Source organism: Hippocampus zosterae, chromosome 2 (genome assembly GCF_025434085.1).
Source record: "Hippocampus zosterae strain Florida chromosome 2, ASM2543408v3, whole genome shotgun sequence".
In the NCBI taxonomy this organism is placed as follows: Eukaryota; Metazoa; Chordata; class Actinopteri; order Syngnathiformes; family Syngnathidae; genus Hippocampus; species Hippocampus zosterae.
Window position 1 is genome coordinate 41524269 of NC_067452.1, and position 24740 is coordinate 41549008.

A 24740-nucleotide genomic window follows, 5' to 3' on the forward strand; every position below is an offset into this window, starting at 1 on the left:
CACGCGACCAGCTCCAGGCGGGATTTTTTTTTCGCCAGCCAGCTCCGACGCAGCACGCCCATTAAAAAAGAAATGAAAGAAAAATCATCTCTGAGCGGCCGATGCGTATGAGGGCAATGGAAGTCCCTCGAAAGGACAAGTGGGTCCCCCCTTTTCTTCCACCGGTTTGGAAGCGTGGCTCGCTCGTGCGCATGCGCGCCGCTTTAGTCATCGTCGTCGTCATCATCCCGACCCCCCCGCCGCCCGCGCCCCCGCCCCTTCCCATCCCTCCACACATGCACTCGTCCGCTCTTCGACCGCCGCGGCTTGTTCGCTTGCTACCGCGAGCACCGAGGCGACCTCCGCACGTCAGGAGCGTGTGCGCGACTCCAATTCCTCAACGCCAGGTCGGTGCTCCTTCCTTCCTTCGTTCGTTCGGCGCCTTGAAGCGCCTTCGGCGTTGGGCAATTTGGCGGGGGCGAAGGTGGGGGGCGCTTTTCTCTTCCACTTGGCATCGCGTGCGAGCCGCCGCACGGAGCCTCGCTTCGTGCCTCGGCGGTGGCGCGATGGATCGTGATGCTGCGGGACACGCGATTCCCTCGGGCGCATCTGAGCGGCCTGTGGAGCACCACGCGGGGTCGGCACCGAGCCAGACACGCTCCCCCCGCGGAAGGGGGGGGGGGGGGGTACTGACGACCGTCGCGCGTTGGCCTCGATCTTGTCCTTGACTTTTTCATTTTGGCCGTCGGACGTCCAGCTTGAGAAGACGGTCCGCGCAGTGGTCGGGCGCTCGTTGTTCTTCTCATCGAGACGAATCGGTTCGGCGCGCAGGAGGAGCACCGGTGCAAGTCGTCGTTGCGTGACGAGCTCGAGGCCTCCCGGCGCGCAGCCGATGGATGACGGAGATGAGCACTGAAAGCCACCACTTGATTCAGCTCACGTTGAAGCGAGCGCTTTGGCCACCACAATACGAGAACGGGAACATTTGGCATGGACGGAGGGAGCGAGCGAGCGAGCGGGCTTTGACACGTCTCCTCGAATGATGTGGGGCCAGCGCTCGTTAGGGTCGACGCGTGCCCCGCCATGGGCCGGCGACCGCTTCGGCGCGCCCCCCGCCCGCCCGCTGCCCGTTAGCCTGCGCGGCTGACTCTCATGAGGAGAAAGCACGACTAACAAAAGTCAAGTCAAGAGTATTTCTATTCAAAGAGCCACGGCTGCATCCAAAGTGCTGTACATGGAGCAATTGAACATTCATTTCATTCATTCATTCATCTTGCGAGCCGCTTGATCCTCACTAGGGTCGCGGGGGGTGCTGGAGCCTATCCCAGCTGTCTCCGGGCAGTAGGCGGGGGACACCCTGAATCGGTTGCCAGCCAATCGCAGGGCACACAGAAACGAACAACCATCCACGCTCACAGTCGCCCCCTAGGGACAAGTTAGAGTGTTCAATCAGCCTGCCACGCATATTTTTGGAATGTGGGAGGAAACCGGAGCACCCGGAGAAAACCCACGCAGGCCCGGGGAGAACATGCAAACTCCACACAGGGAGGCCGGAGCTGGAATCGAACCCGGTACCTCTGCATTTGTTGTCTTGTTAAGTTGAGGAATGTCACGTTGCTATGAGTACAGCTGATACTCGTCTCTGTCCTGAACGACTGCTAAAGAACTTCAAAGAAAGAATGTAGGGTGAAGCTGAGGTCCTATCTCCCCGAGTGTCTTCTTTTGCATCCCCCACCTCAGGAAAGTCCCCGAAGACTGGAACCCTAATCTCAAGATCTATGGCCTGTACTTTGTCATCATGTCAAGATCAAACTTTGTTTGTGATTTTTACCGCCCGCCCCTAATTGACATCATTGACATAGGAGGCCTCCAGATACGTGCGACTGCAGTTGCTCGGGGCTTCCCGATGAACTCGCGGGAGCCCCGATCGATTGGTGTTGCCTTGCGGTACGCTGAAGAAAGGACGAGGCGGTCTTGGGTCTTCTTCGAAGAACCTGCGTCCAAGGAGGGCCCAGAGCAAATTGAAAATTCCTCAACACTCCCCATTTCTCTTTCTGCTTCGCTAGCTAGCTCTCTGGCTAGCTCTTTATCAAGCGCTCTCTCTCTCTCTCTTTCTCTCACTCTGACAATCATCCACCCGCTCCCATTGGACTTGGGCCCCGACTCCAAGTTTGCCCGAGCGAGCGCTCGCCGTGCGTTTGTCTCCAAGTGGAACGGTCGCTCGTTGACCCCTTTGCGGCCGCGTCGTGTTGCGTCACGCGCTCCTCTTGGATGCTTGGCCTCCTCCCAAGCCATCGTAAACCACACAAACGTCTGTTTGTTTCCCTCACGTGAAAAAGTATGCCCCCCCCCCCACCTCCCGTTCGAGGGCCAGTTCTGAGGGCCAAGATCGATGGTTTCAAACGCATCAATTGTGCGTCGTTCCCCCCTCCCCCAACAGAGAGAGAGAGTAAGAGAGAGACATCTTTTCAAGCGTGGGAAAACGACCCACTGGCAATTGTGAACTTTTTTCTTTGTTAGTTTTAGCGACGGCCGTTCAGGCGCATGGCCAACATGAAATTGACGTCTCCCAACGGAGGGACACGCCGATGATCACGCCAGCGCGGACCTGACGGGCTGCGGACGGCCGGACGGCTTTTGCTGAAGTCGTTTGGTGTCGGGTCGCGTCATCGCGGCGTAATTGGGAGCGGCTGCGCGCGGGGGCCCGCCGCTCTCCCCGCCAACTCAACCGCGCGGCCGTTTCGTCCGTTTGCCGGAGCAGTCGACAAAGTTCAGCGCTCACTTCCTCTGCCAGAGCGGGAGCGAGCGGCCGCATTTAATGACCTTCCTGTTTGCTCGCTTGAGTTTCGCCTTCAGGCCAACTTCCTCACGCGCGTGCGCTAAATGTTATTTTTTATTTTGGGTGCTTTGTGTCACGTTGTGCTGGTGGTGGAGCCCCAAAAAGCAGGCGGGAGGGAGGAGCAGCTTGTACTTGACCAATTAGATTGAACATTGGGCAAGCCTCCTCCATGGCCATCCCTCCTCCAAACTCACTTGTATTCTTTGGCTTTCGACTCAGCATGACTTTGATTTTACTGTTTGCTGCTTTCTTTATTGCCCATTTGTCTTACTGTTTATCGTGCATTTGCTCCATGTACAGCACTTTGTGTGCAGCCATGGCTCTTTGAAAGTGCTCCAGAAATACTCTTGACTTGAATACAAAAGAAAAGTAAATCCAAAACAAAGTCCAAAGTAACCAACAAAAACTTCAACAAAAGCAATCAATAACAGAAACACGAGAGGAGCAAGAGCAAACAATGAGCCGACACCGAGCGTTGGGGCTGGGAGTCCTTTGAAAGCCCCAATGACCTAAAGACCAACAGGTGTGCAGCTGCAGGGGGGAGCCCTACAGTGCCACCTGCTGGTCACAAACGCAATCATGAGGCTTTGTTTGGGCTTCGGGCCTTTGTTTGCGTCGGGCAAGGGTGGCGAAAGGTTTTCAGCGCACGCCTTCATATCATAACGCGTCGATCATTTGATGACTCTTTTTTGTCGCCCCCGTCGGCCGCCCTCTCGTCCCGCCTCTTGTGGCGGCTTTTCCATCCTGGTGGCGAGCAGGCGCTGGTTGGGCCCGCGTTCCCGCGTCGCCGCACGGAGTGACCCTCGTCTCGACCTCTCTGCAGGTGCCGCTCCCGTCGAGGCTCGTCGCGAGTCGGTCCGTCGACCGCCGCCCTCTCCCCGAGCAGAGATGCCTCCTCCGGCGGGGGGCCCCGCAGGATACGCCCCTCCCGAGGGGGGCTGGGGCTGGGCCGTGGTGGCGGGCGCCTTCATCTCCATCGGCTTCTCCTACGCCTTCCCCAAATCCATCACCGTCTTCTTCAAAGACATCGAGGTGATCTTCGACGCCACGCCCAGCCAAGTGTCCTGGATCTCCTCCATCATGCTGGCCGTCATGTACGCCGGAGGTGAGCCCCGCCCCAGACTCGCGGGTGTTTTTTCTTCACGATCAGGACGTGGGAGCTTTTTGAGACCACTGAGGAAAGAATAGCAGGAGTGCTCCAAGGCATAACAGGAGCCAGATGTTGAAGTGCTTGTGAGATCCCACCCCCCCCGACCCGCCCCCCTTTGAATTGCCCTCCTCTTCCTCCTCTGACAATTTAGTCCGTTCTCCTGGGCCACTCGGAATTCAGTTGCTGGCAGGGCGGCACCTGCTCCCACGGCCGCATGGCACCGGGGGGGGGGGGGGGCAGATGTGTCATTTGCGACTTGAACCTTGGAGTCAGATGGCAAAGAGCGCCGCCGCTCAACTTTCAGGATTGTTGGCAGACAAAGGCCGTTCCAGTGGGCGGACTCGGAGTTCACATCTCGCGGGTGCCGGGAAAGGCCCGGCTTGAGTGTGGAGGTGTGGGGGGGGGGGGGGGGGGCACGTCAACAAAGCTGAGCCAGAGTAAACGCAGAATGGACGTACGTGTCCTCTTCTTAGCCTTTTTCTTGGCTCGCGTCGCTTCCCTCGGAGGAACGACTTCCATTTGAAAAAAACAAAAAAGCCATCCAAGCCGTCAACTTGGTTTCCCAAGCGTTGCCGGTGAGAGAAAACGCCGGGGGACAAAGTTTCCGATGTCATCCCCCCCAAGAGACGGCGGCGCCTTTGCATTTTGCCAGAGAGCGAGAAAGAGCGCCGGCGGCCGTTTGTTGCAAGTTTTACGCGTCAAGATTTTGTTATTGCCGCATCCCGCTTTTGACCGTCAGAGCGCATCTGCTCACTTACATCGGCCGTCTCCATCGGCTGCGAGACGATCGCTTTTCAGCACCGTTTTGGAAGGAAGATCACTTTGCGTTTCCCAGTCGCTAAGCTGTTAGCGCAAGTTGCGCACAGTCCCTGCACGCTACAGAAAAGGATTTTTTAAATTTCTTTATTTTTTAATTCGGTCATCGTCGGGTCATCTGTGCTTTGGAGGCCCCTGCAATAAGAGGAGTTTGAAATGCTGCGTGGCCATATGGGGATCATCTCCCGCTATGTTGATGGCGCCGGTTTGGGGTCCCTTGACGGTGTTTTGCCCGCCAAAAACAAAAGTCTTGTTTGTATCCTCTGGCCAATGCTTAAACGTGGGAAAGAATGCATTCTCATGTTTGCACCCCCGTCCTCGTCAAAGCGAGCAGACGTCCGTTCCGAATGGAACGAGGCGGCGGAGACCAAAGGTCACCACCATCTCCCCCCGACTTGTGGGTGCGAGTCGCCGTGTGCTGCTGCGCCGGTGGTGTTTTTCTTTCCCTTTCCGATGGCTTGACGGGAAGCCACTGTGCTCTTTTTGGCTTTTGAGGCGGCAATTTTGCTCCTCTGCAAGCCATTGCGGGGCTTTGATTTCTTCAAGCGACGCGTGAAAAAGTGGTTTTGTCCTTGGATGAAAGGTCCCCCCCCCCCCCCACCCCAACGTGTTCCAGTTGTGGTAAGGCACGTACATCATTGGGAATTGTCCACACCGCTGGCGGTCCATATTGACTTTGTATGTCAAGTTGTGAACAGACTTTCAAATGTCCCCCCCCCCCCCAATGCCTTCAGGTCCCATCAGCAGCATTCTGGTGAACAGGTTCGGCAGCCGACCGATCATCTTGCTGGGCGGCTGCTTGGCGGGCTCGGGGCTGGTCGCCGCCTCCTTCTGCGACACGGTGTCGCAGCTCTACTTCTTCATCGGCGTGGTGGGAGGTGGGCGCTCGCTCGCTGGCGTTCGGCCGCTCGCGCGTGCCCCCCCCCCCTTCAAAGTGTGCCCCTCTGGTGCAGGACTGGGCCTGGCGTTTAACCTGAACCCGGCGCTCACCATGATCGGCAAGTACTTCTACAAGCGTCGCCCCATCGCCAACGGCATCGCCATGGCGGGCAGCCCCGTCTTCCTGTCCACGCTGGCGCCGCTCAACTCGTGGCTGTACGACCGCTTCGGCTGGAGGGGCAGCTTCCTCATCCTGGGGGGTCTTCTGCTCAACTGCTGCGTGGCCGGCTCGCTCATGCGCCCCATCGGGCCCCGGCCCTCGCCGGCCGTCGCCCGGGACGACGGCGAGGGCGAGGGCGAGGCGCGGCCCAAGAAGACGGCGCTGCAGACGGTCAACTCCTTCATCGACCTGACGCTGTTCCGGCACCGCGGCTTCCTGCTCTACCTGCTGGGCAACGTCATCATGTTCTTCGGCCTGTTTGCGCCGCTCGTCTTCCTGTCCAATTTCGCCAAGAGCAAAGACGTCAGCAAGGAGAAGGCGGCCTTGCTCCTGTCCATCCTGGCCTTCGTGGACATGTTTGCCCGGCCCTCCATGGGCCTGCTGGCCAACACCAAGTGGGTGCGTCCGCGGGTGCAGTACTTCTTCGCCGGCGCCGTGCTCTACAACGGCGCGTGCCACGTCTTGGCGCCGCTCTGCAGCGACTACACGGGCTTCGTGGTCTACGCCGTCTTTTTCGGCTTCGCCTTCGGCTGGCTCAGCTCGGTGCTCTTCGAGACGCTGATGGATCTGGTGGGGGCGCAGAGGTTCTCGTCCGCCGTGGGCCTGGTCACCATCGTGGAGTGCGCCCCCGTGCTGCTGGGCCCCCCGCTGACAGGTGCGTGGCGCCGCGTCTTGGGCGCTCGCAAACAAAATTCTGCCCACCGTCGTTTGAAGTTTTCATCTCAGCCATGACCACTAGGTGGCAGTCATGTCTTAGTTGCGTGAATAGGCCCCATATGCTATTTGACGGATTTGGAATCAATCGTAACATTTGGCAGGAGGGGGGGGGTTTGTTTGTGAAATTCTTGCTCTTCGTGGGGGAGGGGGAGGGCGGGGTACTTGTTCAGCGTTTTGGGGACATTTTAGAATGATCAGCTTCCAGCACGCCATTTTCAAGCCCCCCTTTGGAGAGGGGGGCATGGAAAAATGGCCGCTCACTCGTGACATCTATTCAGCGCACGTACCCTGTGCGCATTTTTTCAAGAAATGTGTGCTCCGATGTCGTCCCGCCAAAAGCAACACTGAAAGATCGCAGGCCCCCTCCTCCACTCAAGTTGGCCGGCTCCGCTATTTTCCGCAGACGTGGTGGAATCATTTGGCTGGGATGTTTTTTGGGATGTTGAAGGAGGGAGTTCAGGACTCTTCATACTGCGTCTTGCGTATCTTCAAGCGGAGTCGTTCACTTCTTCTCGCCCCCCCCTTTGATGAAAATCTTTCCACTTGAATGAAACGTCAGCCATGGCAATTTGTCGTCCAAGGCGGCAGCCAACTCTCACTCGGGTTGCGGCCCCCCCCCCCTTGTTGCAAGCTGACGCTGTCCCGTTTCCTCTGGCAGGAAGCTTCTACAACTACTACCAGCACTACGACTACACGTACATCTCGTCCGGCGTCATCCTGATGGTGGCCAGCCTCTTCCTCTTCGCGGGGATGGGCATCAACTACAAACTGTTGGCGCGAGAGGAGAAGGACAAGGAGAAAGGAGAGCCCAAGGAGGAGCGCGCCGCCATGCTGGCCCCCGCCTCGCCCCCCGAGGCCCAGGCAGACCCGGAGGCCGCCGGCAAGCTGGAGGAGGATTCCAAGGTGGACGAGAACACGGTGTAGGAGCGCCCGCCGCAGACTCGGCGAGACCGACGCTCACGGCATCACGCAAAAACGCCCCCCCCCTTTTTCAGTTCCCAATTTGCAGCGCACTCTCATCTGGTTTTGCTTGCCTGCGTGTTATTGTCGTGACTCTCAGGGCCTCCGGCTGCCAAAAGGCGGCGCTCGCACTCACACGCACACGCACACACCTACGTCATCACAGAGTGGTGACGTCATCACAGTATTTGAAAGATGTGAAGCGCACGCATGTAGCGTAGGCATGGACAAATATGGGAGCTCCAAGTAGATGGACGATCAAATTCCAAGGTGCCACTGTGGTGCTTTTTGTATTTCACTTCCAGAAAGTGTCAACTTTGTTTTAGAAGCGACCGAAGTCACCGCGTGTCGTCTGTTTTGGTTTTGTTTTTAAGTTTAGGAGAGGAGCGTTTTGTTTGCACACGGCCAATGGCGGTGATGAAACACGTGCCAACAATAGCCCGCGCTTGCCATTAGCGAACACCAAAAGCGGTAAGAGAAAATAGCATTTATCGTTTGTTTCCCCTCCTATTAGCCACGTATTTGTGAAAGATAACTCGGTTCCTTTTCTCCCACGATCTCCTCGCGTTGCTCTCGATCTTTCGCTAACTTTTTGGCTTCTCAAAGCGCATCGGTACATTCCCCCAACGGTCGGCCGCGTTTTACAAGCAAAAGCGTTTCATTGGACAAAAGTAAACCCGAATCTCCTCTTCGTGTGCAATGCGGGCCTGTTGGGATTGATTCAAGGCTGTCGTTCCGGTGTCCGTATTTGGACGGCCATCGTGCCTTCTGCCATCGCCCGCAAGGCTCGCTCGTGATCGTTGTGCGGATACACGAAGACACATGATTTGGAGTCGGCGAATCCTTTTCTGAGCAACCAAAAGAACTCGCGACGACGCCAGTGCCGCTTGCGGTCCGACATCGCCCTCTGGTGGCCAAATACTTGTCTGTCCGCTCCAATTTCGTCACACCCACATATGATCGATACAACTTTCCACGCTACCCTGCCCAGCAGGATCAAAACGCTAAACCTAAATCCTTTCGCGGTGAAGAGGGGATGGGAACAACCAAGTTTTCTTTCGTACATATATACTGTATGTTTTTTGCCTTTGAGTTTGACATTCTGGAGGAGAGGCGTTTTGTTTTCATGAAATGTCTGGAAAATAGGCCGCGTTTGGGTTTACAAGTGTCATACTAATTACCGTGATTAAAGGAATTAAAGATTTTTAAATCGTGTCACAATGTATCTTTTTTTTCGACTGTCATCCTGAAGACATCCGAATCAAACGTGACAAAAACAAAAAAAGGAAACTTGCCACAGTCGACGTTGGAAGAGGAGCGGGGGGGTTGCGTCCTACCTTGGCCAGCAACCGGTTGCCAAGCCGAGGCTTGATGTAGTTGAAGACGCGAGCCGTCATGCTGCCTCTCCTCCTCGCCGGTGGGTTTGGAATCCTGGACGGCCCAAAGACGCACGCGGCCACTAGGTGGGCGCTCACGAGTCAATCTTTCTCCCACGCGCCGACCGGCTCATCCACGACAGAAATCCGATTTTAGCCAATCGAAATAACCGAGACCAAATACGTCTTGACCGCGTTAGGTAGAAATAATTCGTGATTGATCAGCGACTTTGACGTCATCCCTCACCACAAACAGCGCTCACAGGACAACAGTGCTATCTGTCGGGACATTTGCTGTACTACCGCCGAGGAACCCTTTTTTTCTTTGATTATTGAACAATTCTGTTGTCAGCGGCTTACTTATGCAGTATACCCGCGTGTTCCCCCTCAAGGCGGCTGGATAAACGGAGGAAAAATCTGCGTCTACGTGACAGTATCTTGCTTTATTAGAATTGGTCAGTAGTCAAGTATAACACACAGTATATATAATGGACAAACCGGACGTTGGAACAGACCCTTCAAAGTAAAACAGGAAATAATTGAGAGCATATTTGTCTGTTCACAACAAATTCCATTCGCGAACACTCCTTCGGTCCACAGCAGTAGACGGGGGAGTCAGTGGAGAAACCAGTCACAATGTAGTGAGTGATTAGTACGGTACAATATTTGGTATTTTGTGGGCGCGATCATGGCTTTCCCTCATAGGAGCTCTTTCTAAAATATTGTGCCAATTGCTTTTCCATTTACCCAGCTTGAAGTGGACATAAGAAAGGCTGCGCGTATGAAATTTGGTGACGACTGGCCACGCTTTTCAGACACGAGATCAGGGGTCAGCAAGCTTTTTAAGAGCGAGGGCTACTTCACGTGTGCTGATTGTCTGAAGGGCTACCAAATCGATCCACGTCTGAAATAACATCTATACAAATTCCATTTATTAACGTGAGAATGTGTTCTTTTTAACACTTAAAATTACTGAAGTGAAATTTTTGAGTGCAATGACAATATAGGCAATTCATTTCATGATGTTAATTTTCAGGCTCTGATCATCTTAAAGATGTCTCACAATACTGCCAGTGTTTGCATTTTTAAATCATAATCTCTACTAGCAAATCACAATCCTCGCAACCCTAAAGCTTGAGTGTCTACTTGGACAGTGTTTTAATGTGAAATGTGTCCATTTTTGTCATTCACTTTTTCAAATAACTTTTATTCTTTTTCATTGAATCGTCAAATTTGAAATGAATGTTTTGAATGTCAACAAAAATGTTTCGGTCATTCGCTAGATAAAAAAAGGTTCAAATAAACGACCGTACTCTTATACCAGAACAGCAAAGTGCCACACACTTTGACCCGGAAGTGGATGCTTCACATTTCCGGCGTCAGGGCTTGCAGTGCCGCTTATGACCGACGAGGGGAGACAGACACGCCAACTTGAACGGAAGCGAGCCATCCTACCTGTTACTGACGGAAGCTGTGAAGCACGGCATTTTCGTGGGGGAAATCAACACTTAGCCAACCCCCTCGTGGCAATACGTAAATGTGTCAAGCTTACGAGTATCCAGGTTATCTGACCAATATCGGTTTTTAAAAAAGCACGTGTAAATATTCACATGTTGGGGAAGACACTTGCGGAGCGCATTTTGATGTTGTCACACAAACGCCGTTTACTCGTTTCATTGTGAATTCCAACACTTTTGGGAGAAATCGCCTCTCGGCTTGACGAGTCTGGTACGATCGGTCGCTATCTAGCGTCGGTATTTGTAGTTTTTTAGGGGAGGTGGATCCCCCGATGCGTAACGGCGGCGATGTTAGGATGGCACTACATTTCCCGTGTGGCGCCGCGGTGACTCCTCCTCCTCGCGTTTCCTCCGCCTTCTCTCCCACTCGGCTGGCCCGCGAGGAAGTCGCAAGATGGCTGCTGTCGCTTGGAAGTGAGCTTCTCCTCCGCAACATGGAGCCGTGAGCCCGGACGACAGCGAGGGAGGCACCATCGGGCTTTTCGCGTTCTCTTCTTTTACTTTATTTTCTTTTAATCCGTCAAACATCCACCCCATTCCGCGTCGGATCCGCCCCGGACTTGGTGTCGGGAGTTGACGCGTCAAAATCACGCCGGGGACCCTTGCCAGCAGCTAGCCGCACGCACGCAGCTCACACACTCACACAACCCAGATGCGCGCGCACTCGCTCGCTCGCTCGCGTGCACACATACGTACACACTTGGCAAATACAACACGCCGCGAGTTTTATTGCGCATCGTCTTTCAGAGCTGGTCACTCAAATGCGGAATTTGAACCCGCTTTCGAGCTGACGGCGTGGCCAATATTGTCGCTGTCAGTTGAAAGAGTCGCGCTAGCCGCTCGCTTCAATATGTCCGCGAAGTGGCCGTCCAGCCCCGCTAACTAGTGCGCAGTCTCGCGTTCGTTGCACGCGTGAGCATTTCTCCACGTATTGTGTCGATATCGGACACTTTTGGGACACGACCCGACGAGCGACCGCGTCCGAGAGAGCTGGCGATGGTGCGTTTGGAGCGAGCCCGAAACTGACAACTCCTCGTAGCTCCACCGGCCTTGTGGCTCTCTCGGCAAAACCCACAGAGATGGTGGACGCGGCGCTGCCAACGAGCGCCTAAAAAAAATCGGAAAAGCGTAATTGTTTGGTCGTGCGGAGGGGGGGTTGACGAAAGTCGTCAAGCACAACCGGGCGGCGATCGCGCATGATCGGTCGCCTGACTCGTTGGGGTGTCGCCAAAGCGGACCACTTGTCACTCAGTCTTTGGGCAGACGGTTAGCTCGCAGTTAGCTAGCTCGTCTCGCCCCTCGCCCCGTTCCAATCACGGCGTACCGAACGTATTCCGAGCCCGCTCCCGGACACACGCACCGGCTCAACACCACCGTCATGGGCGTGCAGGGCTTCCAGGAGTATCTGGAGAAGCGCTGCCCCGGCGCCGCGGTGCCCGTGGACCTGCTCAAGCTCGCCCGGACCGCGGCCCGCCAGCCCCCGCACCCGCACCCGCACCATCATCCGCACCACCCTCACCACCCGGGGCCCATGCCTCCCCCGCCCCCGCCCGCCAGGATCTTGGTGGACGCCGACTCCGGCCTGCAGCGCCTCTACGGCGGCTACCAGACGGACTGGGTGTGCGGCGGCCAGTGGAACGCCATGCTGGGCTACCTGGCCGCCCTGTCGCAGGCCTGCCTCTTCCAGGGCGGCCTGGAGCTGGTGGTGGTCTTCAACGGCACGCTGGGCAAGGAGCGCTGGCCGGAGTGGGCGCGGCGAGCTCAGGGCCAGCGACAGACGGCGCAGCTCATCGTCAACCACGTCGGCGGCAAGGCGACCCCGCCTCCCCGGGCTTGGTTCCTGCCCCCGGCCTGTCTCAGCCACTGCGTCCGCCTCGCCATGTTCCGCTTCCGAGTGCGGGTGAGCCACCTCGTCGTCCTGCTCCTGCTTCCCGCTCTCTCCCTCTCTCTCTCTTGCCGGTTTTCCTCTCTTTTGCTAAATTTGGCATGCCCCGCCTTCTCCCCCCCAAAAAAAACAAAACCCAAAGCCTTTTGATAACTTGGCACTCGTGGTGTAACAATTAATCACTTGCCAAAGTTATCCACAACAATTTCGATCATAGATGAATCATTTTGGAAACATTGTCCAGATTTCATTCAGCCTCTCAACAGTCATTTATTCTCCATTTTATTTGGTCCTCCATGATCGCAGATAAGAAGACATTTGTCTACATCTGATTTTAGTTGACCGGGTCCCAGAACACCACTTTTTAATTTTTTTTGAACAACCTAACCTCAAATTTTATTGCCTCACGCACGCTGTAAGTTGACATGCACAGTCAAGACTAGATGAAAAATGTACTTGCACCGTCTCAAAATGAATGAGCAGAATGCTAGCATTTAGCAAAAATCGACATTTTGCAGATTTTCTGACAGATGTTACCGTCCACGACAAAGCAGTGACCGAATCTTTGTCAATTTATGGAGGAAAAAAAAAATGAGGTGGCTTAACCTCTGCCAAATGAAATGGTTATTTGCACCCGTGGTATGCGTAACCCGTCAGGGACATGGAAGCCGAAGCGGCTCGCGTCACAGCGCAAACTAGCAGCCCTGCCTTGGCATGAATCACGAGCCACGTCGCAGCTCTCTGCTTCAGAAAGTCAAGTCAAGTCAACAGTATTTATAGAGCACTTTCAAACAGCCATCGCTGCATACAAAGTGCTGTACATGGAGCGATTTAACATATACAATAAACAGTAAGACGAATCAGTAATAAGTAATAAGTAATAAGGCGGTAGAAAGCACCAAGCAGTAAAACCAATAGCAAATCTAAGTCATGCTGAGTCAAACGCCAAAGAATACAAGTGAGTTTTGAGGAGGGATTTAAAGATGGGCAGCGAGGAGGCTTGCCGAATGTTCAGTGGGAGGTCATTCCAGAGAGATGGACCAGCAACAGAAAAGGCTCCATCCCCTCTGAGCCTCAGTTTAGTTCTTGGTACGTCTAGAAAGGTTGCCAAGTACATCAGTCCCTCTTCCGTGGTATCGCGCAATTGTTTATTTGTTCTTTTTTTTCACCGTTCAATAATGCCAAATAAACACCAGTCATCGCTTCACAAACAGATGTCGGGTACGGGGGGTGGGGTTTGCAGTCGACCTCTGCACGTGGTCAATTTTTATCCGATGGATCAATCGATGGAATAATCATAGAAATATTCACCGGCGACGGGTGGAATTACTCGCCCGGGATGCAAATTCTGCCCGTGTAGCTGCATCGATAGCATTTCTCACACATATGATCTCACAAAGTACATTTGTGTATCTACTAGCATGGATTTCATTTCTTCTCCGGACAAAAGTGTCCGTTCATCACGTCGTCGATCTTCACCACTCGCTCTAGTGTCTAGAAGAGTCCAAAATGTTTCCTGGGAGGAAGTGCGTTTGCATCCAGCCGTCACCCGCTACGTTTTTGATCAAATTGAGCACTAATTAAAGTCGGCCTTCAAACGGTCCCGCTCGCTTAGGAATTGCATAACACCAACTCGGTGAACTTGACATACATAGTTGGAGAATTGTTGAGTGGCTATTTATAAGCTCTTAGTACCGGACGGTGGCTTGTTTGGAGTATTTTGTTGGATATGCTGTGTGGGGGTGGAATGATTCCTTCATTAAAAAAAAAAATGTTCCCCCTTCCTGCCTGACATTTGCTTTCGTTTCAGTGGGGCTCCTTTCTTGCAAAATGTGAAATACAGTAAGTGGTCCTTTGGCTGGTGGCCGTGTCTTTAGTTTGAGATGTATATTTTCTATTCCCCCCCCCCCCCCTTCAAGTACTTAAAAGATGTATCCCAATCCATCGAAGGGATTATTTTAGGACTCTCGGGTGTTTGCGGTGAACACCTTTTGTTTGCGCGTCCATCTAAAAAAAATCTCGGACTTGTCCAAGTTCACAGAAAGCGTCTCGAAAACGGCCGCAAATCAGACTCGTGCTTGGTGGCGTATGACCAAAAGTAGCCAAATGTAGCCAAAGCAACAATTGGCAGTTTTGACTTTGGATCCGTCATTTTCGCATCAGCAGTTTGCGGGAGGATATCGCACAAATCGCTTTGTCCGTCGGTCTTGGAGCCGGCTTGCTCCGAAGCTCCCTTGGCCTGTTTCCGCACCCCAGCTGATCAGCAAAGAATCTCCAAATAGATCTCGTACGCCGCGGGTGCCGTCTGTGACCATTTTGGGATGAAGTCTCGCCTTAAGCAGTTCACGCGTCTGGGGCAACCTACGTGGCGGGTGCTCTCCCTCCTCGACGGCGTCATCTAATTGAAGCGCGTTGAGAAACCCGGTCCTCTTTGGACGCGCGTCGACACGGATAACGCCGTCATTGATTTCTTTGCCGTGTGACACGTAAGCGTTCCTAAGCTGCCCGGCGCTCGCTCGCTCGCTCTCTTCCACTTCCCGCAACATGACTGACACGCATTCTTGAATGAATAATGAATGAATTCTTTTCAACTGAATGTTACTGGAGGACTGCATCAAGACCCCTTTTGGGGGGGGGAGAGGACACTTGAGTACTGTACAGTGATCCCTCGCTATTTTGCCGCTCGTTTATCGTGGCTTCGGTGCATCGCGGATTTTTTTTCAAACGTATTCATTTTTTAAAAAAAGTTCTTTTTTCATGTCGTAGAGTTCTGTATATGTTGCTCTATGTGAGTGGGTGTTTTTCCGACTTTCGCAGGTTCTCGTAGACCGTTTGTGGACTTTTTATGGACTTTAAAAAAATGGAATGTTTACTGTATTTTGTTATTCATAAATGAATCTAACTTATACATGTTTACATCTATTAGTATACAGCATTAGGTCAAAATGTACTTCTACATGCATGTATTCCATTAAATTTGGCCTCATAAATATGATGGGCATGTACCTATATGGGGGGGGGGGGTTCGTTTATCGTGGGTGGTTTACTGTACTTGCTCATACCAAGTAGCAGTGCTTCCCGCGAAAGACCCGCCGGCAAAGTTTGTGACGACTTTGTGCGCTCCCTCCGCAGGTTGTGCAGACTTTGGAGGATCATCACCAGGAAGTGCTGTCCCTCTACAGGGACTACGGATTCTGCGGCCTGATCGCTCAGGATTCGGAGTTTGCGCTGTGCAACGTGCCCGCCTATTTCTCCTCGCACGCCCTCAAGCTGAGCTGGAACGGCAAAAACCTGACCACGCACCAGTACCTGCTGTCCGAAGCCGCCAGGCAGCTGGGGCTGAAGACTCAGCATCTGCCCTGCTTTGCTGCTCTGCTGGGTAAGGAGCGACCCACGCCGGCTTGATTTCCCAAGGCGCTCGCCTACGTCCGCGGCGTCTCCGTGCGTAGTACGTTGGCACCCTCAAAGGGCATCTCTTTGCGTGTGCCCTCCTCCTTCGGCGAAGGAAATCATATTCTGCCTGATGAAGACCTGGCTGCCTTCCACTGGAGCCTGCTGGGACCAGAACACCCACTAGCATCCCTCAAGGTAGCGTGCCTCTAAACGGGTTTAGCTCTTCAATTTGATCTCGCTGTGGTTTTGCCCAACGTTGCGGCCCGCGGCGCTCAACGGGCCCGTTGGCACTGTCGCCGTCACAGGTGCGAGCCCATCAGTTGGTGCTGCCGCCCTGCGAAGTGGTGATCAAGGCCGTGTCTGAGTACGTCTCCTCCATCAAAGACCTGGGCAACCTGGACGCCATCGCCAGAGATGTCTTCAAACAGTCACCGGTGGGTCACGTTCAAGAAAATGCGCATTGCATCGTTGAAAAAAAAGATCGTGGGAACGTCCTCCATGCTTGCGGCTTCGACGGCCGTTCCATGCCGTTCGCTTTTTTTCCATTTCCAATTCCTCAGGGGCGAAATTCAATTGACGGCTCTTCTGTACTTAGCGGTCACCCCCGCTGCAGGATTCGGCAGCTTTTCAGATGGGGAAAAGCCTCTTTAGTTTTTCCCGCCAAACACTTGCATCTTTACTTTTTCTATCAGGAAGTAAAGCTTTCCACTCTAGCAAAACAAAAACACGGTTGTCTGTTTCCCCCCCCTGCAGTCTCGCATGGAGGACAAGGTTGATCGCTTCAAGAAGGCCGTGGACTATTTCTCAGCGGCCTCCAAGCCGCGATCGCCAAACGTGGGACCTCCCGCTTTCATTTGTGAGTCGCACCGATCGGGTTGATTGACTGAACTATTAACGTCAAAATAATTGGGTTGGGTCGTATGGTAATACCCTCGCGAATTTTAGACCAAGTTCAAATGGGTTGCCCCCCCCCCCCCCCCAAAAAAAAACATCCAATTTGATCATCATCAGGAAATGAAGAGCACCTTTCCCGTGCTTTATCCACACCATGTGTTAGCCGAAGCGCTTTTTGACTTTTTGGGGAATGCCTAGCAACATGCTAACGACAACCAAGCATCACCCTTGAGTTGAAAGTAAGCCCGTCCTTGAAAAAGCCTCACCATCCCTCGGCGTACACTCGCCGCGGGCTGTTCTTCCGACCAGCCAGTCAACCATTTTCTGGACGGCTTCTTCTTCTATGGAGCCATTCATTTGTTGTGAGCCACCAAAGTCCAATAAAAGGGTTGACTGTGATTTGCGTGCCTGTGACGTTTGAGCGCACGCGGCGTGTTGCCGCTTGAAAGCTGGTCGTCAAATATTCCCAGGGTACATTTGGCCCGATGTTTCACGAATAAACCCAAAGACCGGCTAAAAGATGTTTCATCAAAGAGAGGTCGAAGAGCGTCATGCCTCCAAAGATGTTCCCTCACAAGCAGCCATTAATCTTACTTTTGCCTACCCGTTAGCGGGTGTCATGCATGGTCCAATCTGGAGATTCATGTTTGTTTTATGTTGCCTGAGTGAATCGCAACTTTGAGGGGGGGAAAAAAATCGCAATTGCGTTCTTCTCTATAATCATGCCTTCAAATTGGCAGTTGAAAAGCAATCATTGATATTGGATGATACGAAAGAATGCAATCACGCTCGTTTTTTGGGGGCTAAGCCAAGTAGTTCCTTGGAAGTATGCTCACCCCCCCGCCCCCAACCCCTACTGACTATGAACACGATTAGCTCGGCGCCTCTGGCTGCCGTCATTTCAAACAAAGCAATACACAAGCAAACGACTATTGATGTCCATCCCTAATGACTGCGTCTGTGTTTAGTACCTGGGTTTGGGCCCACTCCGTTTGGGGGACCATCTTGCCACATGGGACTGATGCATCCAGGAAAAAATCAGGTACTGTACTCGTCTTTTTTTTGTTTTGTATGAACCGTACCTGGTCTGCGGGCTTGTTTTCAGTTGAGCAGAGTGATGCGTTTTCTGAAGCCCCCCCTCAGCCCCCCCCAAATGACAGTCTGTGAAAATGGAACTGCCTCCATTGCAGCGAGGTGGAACGCTCGCAAGGGCTTTGGTGTACACGTGCCACAAAAACGGAGCCTTATTGGTGTGAAAGAGTAGAATAGCTCACGTCCGCCATTCATCCATTTTTTTCTTTGTTTGTGTGCATGTATGCGTTTTGGAGGATTCTGGAAGCACGTGGAGTGCTCATTTCATATTTCTTTGTCATTAAACTTTTTATTGTTTTTTTAATCACTTACGTGGTGACGGCGTAGCGTCACGTTCATTCTTTCTGTCCTCGCTCCCCTCAGTTCCCCCCTCCACAGGTGGCCGGCTTCAAACCGCCTTTTGCAAACGCTCCATTTGGACCCGGCTCCGCCCCCCTGTTCCACAACCCGCCGCCGCCGTCGCAAGAGTGCAACGATTCGCCCACAGCAAAGATGGGCTTTTCCGATTGGTCGGCGCCATACGATTCCTCTCAGGGCGGAGGGCGTTTGCCCAATCACCACGCGGGCCCTCAGTCGGGCGCTTCTCCGTCACCTTCCTCGTCATCGGATGGAGACGAACCCAATGACAACAATGCAAAGTAAGGCGCATTTCCGTGACTCGTACTTTGAACGCCAGAAGAATTTTGGTTCCGCGGTGAGGGCTTTTTAATTGAATGTTATTTTTTTTTGCTCATTCTCTGCCCCCGCGGCTCCGTAGACCAGCAAGTCAGCAACTTGATTTCCCCGCCCATTTTGCTCCCTTTGTTCTTTTTCAATTTACTGACTTTGATTTTTGCTCTCACTGTTGATTCGTTGCCTGATTGCGGAGCTTCAGTCATCATTCCCAAAGTCAAGTTGCCACACGTGTGGCAAAAACCGGCCCACTTTTGAACAGCTCGCAGACGTCGCCGTCCGCTAGCACGTTTGGTGGAAAGTTTCGGATTAAAGGATTTGCAGCTTTCCAGGAGACGGCTGGAGGTTAATCGTCCCAGTAGGATACACTTGCGCCTCGTTGCGCTGGTAGTCACACAAATACTGGTTTAACACCCCCCCCCCAAAAAAAAAAGGAATGAATGAAAGAAAAAAACAACATCAAAGCAACGGAAATAGTCCTGCAACAAAAGTTTGTTGTTTGTTGTTTTCGCATCTTGACCGTTGCCGGTTGTCGCAGCCATTTGACAGACAAGTCATCCCGATGGGAGGACGCCGGCGGAAGGGAGCGCTCGGCCTCCGGAGACGCTTCCCAAGGCAACGGGAGCGGCTCGAGCATTCCGTCGCTGCTTTCTATGGCGACTCGCAGTCACATGGACATCACCACACCCCCTCTGCCTCAGGTTTGTCTGCAAAACCCCCTTTTCAAAGTAGAGGACCCGAATGTTGCCGAGAGGAACCACCCCCCACCCCTTCCCAACCCTGCAATGTTTTTTTTTTAGGTTAGTGCCGAGGTGCTTCGTGTAGCTGAACACAGACACCGAAGGGGGCTGATGTACCCGCAGATTTACCACATCTTGACCAAGGTGAAAGTCCCGCCGGGCTTCCTTCTGCGCCATTTGGCGGCCCGCTCTGCTCCCGTTTTGACAGCCGACTTTCTTCTGCCCTACAGGGAGAGATGAAAATGCCCGTTTGCATCGAAGACGAGTGTAACGCCGAGCTGCCCCCCGCCTCCCTGCTTTTCCGCGCCGCCAGACAGTACGCCTACGGCGTCCTCTTCAGTTTGGCCGAAACGCAGCGGCGGCTGGAAAGACTCGCCCTGCGCAAGCGAGCTCCCTTGGAAGGTTGGGGCTGGGATGGTCAAGTATTCGGAGGTGGCAAACAACGTCGTACTTTTCAAGTTGTGTCAAAGGGCTATGTTCATACTGAAGGTCGATTCAATGGGTTTTTTGTTGGTTCCCAATGCCCCCCCCCCCCCTTCCCGAGCCCACATCAATGCAAACGGTCCAATTGGGATTCACCTGGCATGTTTTGAGATTTGGCCATAGAAAGATGGGCTCAAGTCCAAAAGGGGCCATCATCCCTTGCAGTGTGAACATGGCTCCTCGAGCGTCTTGGCTCGCAGATGCTTTTATTTTCTTGCAGTTCATTTCGCAAGATGCAACGGCCATCGGCGCCGTTGTCGCAATACGTTTGACTCTGTTTAGAGACGCACGCGTATGCCGACTGGATGAACTGCTGCAACTGGACACATGTGCCACTTTCAGTTCCTCCGGTGATCGTCAAAGAGTGGAGCAGCGGCAAAGCCAAGTCGGCTCTGACTCCGGAACTGATCCCGGCGCTGTGTTTCCGGGAGTGGACCTGCCCCAACCTGCGCCGCCTGTGGTTGGGTCGCGCCAGCGAGGACCGCTCCAGGAGAACACGGGCCTTCCTGGCCTGCCTGCGCTCCGACTGCCCGGCCCTCCTCAACCCGGCGCAGGTCCCACAGCATCTGCTGCTCATGTGTTGCGTGCTCAGGTAGGGGAGGGGCTCGCCGCCGCCGCCGCTTGTTCCACGGCAAACGTTCGTACGCGCAGCGAATTGATGAGTTTGACCCATGTTATTGTTTGAAAAGAGGGATTGGTAAGGAAAATGCCCGCGTGAGCCCGACGCTTTGCACATAAAAGGATGGGGGGGGCCTTCCTTGTTGCTCAGGTATATGATGCAGTGGCCTGGAGGAAGGATCCTTCAGAGGAATGAGCTGGATGCCTTCTTGGCCCAGGCCGTTTCCAACCAGCTCTACGAACCCGACCAGCTGCAGGAGCTGAAGGTACGCAGGCACGCACGCAGGCGCAGGCACGCTTGGCGTGCGCTGCATTTTCTGCCTCTCGCTTTGTCGGGCTCCCAGGTGGAGAAGGTGGACGCCCGCGGCGTGCAGCTGGCGGCTCTCTTCATGGCCGGCGTGGACACGGCGCTCTTCATCAACGACGTGTGCGGCCAGCCGCTGCCGTGGGAGCACTGCTGCCCGTGGGGCTTCTTTGACGGCAAACTGTTCCAGAGCAAGCTGGCCCGCGCCACCCGCGACCGCGCCGCCCTGCTCGACATGTGCGAAGGCCAGGTACGGAGCGCCGCCGGAGGCCTTTGTTGCGAGAACACCCGCCCACCCCCGCCCCCGCCCTCTTTGCGCTCGGCAGGAGGAGCTGGTATCCAAAGTGGAGAAGATGCGTCAGGCCATCCTGGAGGGCATCAATCTGTCTCGTCCACCTCCTCCGCCTCCCCCTCTGCCGCCCCCTGCCTTCTTGCCGCCCGCTATGGTGCCCCCCTTCTACCCCATGCCCCCCCTCTACCCGCCCCGCCCCATGGGCGGCATGCCTCCTCATCATCCGCACCACCCTGCCCAGCACAGACCCAGAGCCTTCCCAGGTACGCTCACGCCAGAAGTTTTCGTCATAGGACTCGGTTGTCATCCCTTAATGCAGGGGTGTCCAAACTTTTTGCCAAGGGGGCCAGATTTTATGTGGTAAAATGTCGGGGGGCCGACCTTGGCTGACATTCTTTACATTGAACAACAATATTATTCAGCAAATTTTAGTAAGCCAGTCTGTTTCACATTTCCATTTTTATTTTAATTTCAACAATCTTAAGAATTTCTTTTGGTTCATTTGAAACAGGTATATCACTTGCAACTGCTTATTCACTTGACTTTTTCTTAAACGGAAGTCTCCTGAGTGCAAATTGATTGATTTGAAACATAAAATGTATCAGATGACTTTTCAATAGTCACAAAACCTTTGACTCGAACAACAGGGAAATGAACAAGCAATACACATATCCACAACTGCAAGGATCATTTGAAATATGACATATCAGTCAATATAAACACGGAGCGATGTCTTGTTAACTTGTGAGTGATGCCCTCTAGTGTCTAAATGCTATTACTCATGTAGTGAATGCTATTACTCATTTAGCCACTAGAGGGAAGCAGTACTCTATGAAACATCACTCACCAGTCTACGAGACCTCAGTCAATGCAACACGTGTTCCATTGCGCCCAACCTGCGGGCCAGACGGCACTGATTTTATGACGGGGGCCGAGGGCCGGATGAAATTCGACCGCGGGCCGGATTTGGCCCGCGGGCCGGACTTTGGACATGCCTGCCTTAATGGATTTCTCTCCCCCCCCCCACCCGCTCCCCAGGCATCCAGTCGATCCCCCCTCAGGGAGGAAAGTTGGAGATTGCCGGCATGGTTGTCGGCCAGTGGGCTGGGAACAAACCCATCCGCAGCAGAGGCGGCTTCAACATGCAGGTGGTTTCGGTCGGAGCCGGCAAAGGGTGAGCCAGGAGCCGCTTGCCGTCAAAAAGAGTCGGGCCTTCAATTGGCAGTTGAAAGAAGGCGCCTCGGATGGTTTCTTTCTCGTGGAGAGCCTTGCAAATGACTAAAAATGACCTTTTTCGAGTCCCCTTTCTAAAAGCACGCCATGTGAGCACGAGCGCAATGCGTCAATTCCCGGCGGTGTGACTTGTAGCTGCATCAAAGCAAAGCGGACCTTTCAGTATTTCGCTTGGACGACATTCCAAAATTGGCCCTTGGCCTGGATTTGATATCGATGCTCTTACGCAGGCGGAAAGATGCCAAATTTGTATGTAATTAATTAATTTAATTAAATGTACCGACCCGGACGGCTTGGGATCAAATTTGGGGGCGAACGAGGCCCGTGAACTCAAATGGGGTGGACGCCCGTGCGCGCCGATTGAAGTCTTGCCCATTTTGCTCACCGCAGGAGGGGTAAAGAGATCCCAGCCAAGCTGAGGGGAGGCAAAAAAGGAAGCGGCAACAGAACGCAGGTACGGACGGCCACCTTTGAACGCGCAACGCTCTCCAAAGGAAAAGCTCTGGCGCCCCAACTTGTTCTCCTCTTCCCCCAGACATCGTCGCCCCCTCCGCCCAACAGTCCCCCCAAGCCCTCGGAGGAGGCGGGCTCGGCGCCGGAGGTCGTCGCTCGGCAGCTGAACGGCAGCTCGCCGGCCCCCCTGGCCCAGCCCATCCAGTGTGCCTTAGCCAGCAGAGACAACCAATCAGAGGGGGTGCAAGCCGAGGGCCCCCGTTGCCTTGACGACTGCCCGTCGGACGGAGCGTTACGGAAGGAGGAGTGACGGACGGCGTCCGCGGAGAGCGTTTGTGTTTGACTGCCTTTCCCCCCCCGTCTTTGTAGCCCCTCCTACCGACCGTCGCGTCATCGCACGGAGCGGCCGCGAGCGCGTCCGCCGCTCCGTGCGATGCGTCCCAACGGTTGGCCCATTTTTAGTTTTCTCATGTCGTTTTATATTGTTGGGGTTTTGGGGTTTTTTTGAGAGAAAGAGAGAGCGAGATCTTCTCCATGAGCCTGTAAGCACCCCGCCCCTCCAAAGATGCCCCCCCCCCCCCTCCCGCACACAAACTCCAAGAGGTTCTGCCCCCATTGCCGCCACGTAAGCGGGCCCCTCCTCCAGTACGGCCGAGCGCTGTACTTTGTCGGCACGCGCGGGTTGGATGCGGTTTCCACGGTTACGGCCCGCTCGCTCCGCGGGCTAGTGCGCGTGTCGCCGCGTTTTGCCATCGCGGTCTCGTGTGAGGTTTGACTTCCGGGAGACGGCGGGCCATCGGCGGCTTCCAACGCAATCAAGTGACCGACGGCGCCGCTAAAATCGTCCGCCGTGATATTAGGAAGCTCTTCTACTTTGAGCCGTGTCGCGGAGCCTCGCGCAAAGAAATCCCACCAATTTACGCACCTTAAAGTATGCGAGGTTTGACCCCGCCCCTCCCCCCAAAAGTGCATTATATGAAATTCCCCCTGGCCCTCCTGCCCCTTCCTTCCTCCCGAAAGCTTTGATTGTACTGTCCCAACACAAGCACTTGATGTTGTATTTAAATGTAAAACGTTTTCTTTTTCTGAAGAAAAAAAACAAGCCCAAACAACAACAACAACGACGACAACAGTAGCCCCTGCGAGCGATGAATTGACCGTTTGCGGGGTGCGCGCATCTCAGTAAATGTTCATGATGAACAGAGAACTCCGTTTAAAGCTAGAGATCTATTTGCCAGACGTCAGAATGTGCGCAAAGTGGTTCCACTTTGTTTTCGAGATGTAAAACCACACCGGCCGATCCTCTGCCAGGTGATGGACGAGTCAAACACCTTGAAGCACCTTTCGAGAGTCCCAGGCCCAAAAAGAAATAAGACTGCCGCCAAGCAGAGCCCGCAAAGTGGCCCCAAACGTTCGCTCAAGAACTTTTGAAGGACGCCCGATTCTTGGTTGTCCGGTCCAAAGTGTATCTGAACACCGGCGATGGAAAAAGGGGTGCGCCGGCGTAGCCCGAACGATCCTCGGGCGGCCGTCGCGAAGCGCCGACGGCTCCGGCGCGTGTCACTTTAGACCAATAGAATGCACTTTTCCCGCCCGACGGGAGCGAGGCCGTGGCCGAGTAGACGACGCTCGGCAACCGTTTGCTTCCGGCACTTAGCTTGGGATAGAAGCCGACGTCCCGCGCCGGAAATACACGTCACCTTGACGCAAGTGCGGCTTTGAAAGCCGAGCGGCGTGCGCGCGCGTCGCAGACTCGACTCGCAAAGGAGAGTCGACAAAAGAAAGCACCTTATTTTCAGACGACGTCGATGACTTGAGCGAGCGCTTTCGCGCGACACGGATAAATGATGGCAAACGGAACGATGAGTGTGTGTGTGAAGCGTCAATGTCGTCGCGTCAGACATCCCCCCTCGTTAGCAACGCAACCATTACATTAGCCGCGAGCGGACGGCCCGCCGGGGCCGCGCTCGCCCTCGCCTCTCGGACGCCAAACGAAAGGAAACGATCGGACGCTCGGACCGGCGCCGTACCTTTTCATAGTCATTGGATTTAAACGGCCGTGAAGAGATCGCGGCTAGACTCGAGAATATCGCTCCGCTGGCCAAGAGCGCCCGACGGGAGCCGCGGAGTACTTAACCGCTTTCAACTATTTTGACATGAGGACACGTATCGCTATAGTACGTGTTCGAGGACAGCGTTCCCGTCACGGGTCAGAGCGTGATCTGCTA

General features: G+C 54.1%; 2 protein-coding genes across 3 annotated transcripts; both read left to right on the forward strand.

Moving 5' to 3' along the window:
* The first annotated feature begins 254 nt into the window (after window positions 1-254).
* LOC127595490 (monocarboxylate transporter 1-like) lies at window positions 255-7564 on the forward strand. Its single transcript, XM_052057018.1, has 5 exons — window positions 255-386; window positions 3642-3923; window positions 5519-5662; window positions 5738-6538; window positions 7259-7564. The coding sequence occupies exons 2-5, from the start codon at window positions 3707-3709 to the stop codon at window positions 7522-7524; spliced, it is 1428 nt and encodes a 475-aa protein (XP_051912978.1). The 5' UTR covers window positions 255-386; window positions 3642-3706; the 3' UTR covers window positions 7525-7564.
* Window positions 7565-10802: 3238 nt separating this feature from the next.
* Window positions 10803-23123, forward strand: LOC127596173 (constitutive coactivator of PPAR-gamma-like protein 2). 2 transcript variants are annotated; one of them, XM_052058364.1, is made up of 17 exons: window positions 10803-12353; window positions 15471-15717; window positions 15844-15926; window positions 16037-16165; window positions 16485-16587; window positions 17594-17667; window positions 18081-18355; window positions 18928-19090; window positions 19190-19273; window positions 19360-19561; window positions 19955-20204; window positions 20382-20496; window positions 20575-20784; window positions 20861-21089; window positions 21865-22000; window positions 22450-22513; window positions 22595-23123. In XM_052058364.1, exons 1-17 carry the CDS (start codon window positions 11832-11834, stop codon window positions 22820-22822), a joined length of 3114 nt encoding a protein of 1037 aa, XP_051914324.1. In that variant the 5' UTR covers window positions 10803-11831; the 3' UTR covers window positions 22823-23123. The 2 variants fall into 2 exon arrangements, with proteins under 2 accessions (XP_051914324.1, XP_051914325.1); XM_052058365.1 differs by having other exon boundaries at window positions 19360-19531.
* The last annotated feature ends 1617 nt before the right edge of the window (window positions 23124-24740 follow it).

Bases quoted from the DNA above. Each gene is read 5' to 3' on its own strand.
- LOC127595490 (XM_052057018.1), top strand. From the start codon at position 3,707: ATGCCTCCTCCGGCGGGGGGCCCCGCAGGATACGCCCCTCCCGAGGGG. The intron at 5,663-5,737 runs GTGGGCGCTCGC...CCTCTGGTGCAG, and splicing joins CTTCATCGGCGTGGTGGGAG to GACTGGGCCTGGCGTTTAAC. The intron at 6,539-7,258 runs GTGCGTGGCGCC...TTCCTCTGGCAG, and splicing joins GCTGGGCCCCCCGCTGACAG to GAAGCTTCTACAACTACTAC.
- LOC127596173 (XM_052058364.1), top strand. From the start codon at position 11,832: ATGGGCGTGCAGGGCTTCCAGGAGTATCTGGAGAAGCGCTGCCCCGGC. The intron at 20,205-20,381 runs GTAGGGGAGGGG...CTTGTTGCTCAG, and splicing joins CTCATGTGTTGCGTGCTCAG to GTATATGATGCAGTGGCCTG. The intron at 20,785-20,860 runs GTACGGAGCGCC...TGCGCTCGGCAG, and splicing joins TCGACATGTGCGAAGGCCAG to GAGGAGCTGGTATCCAAAGT.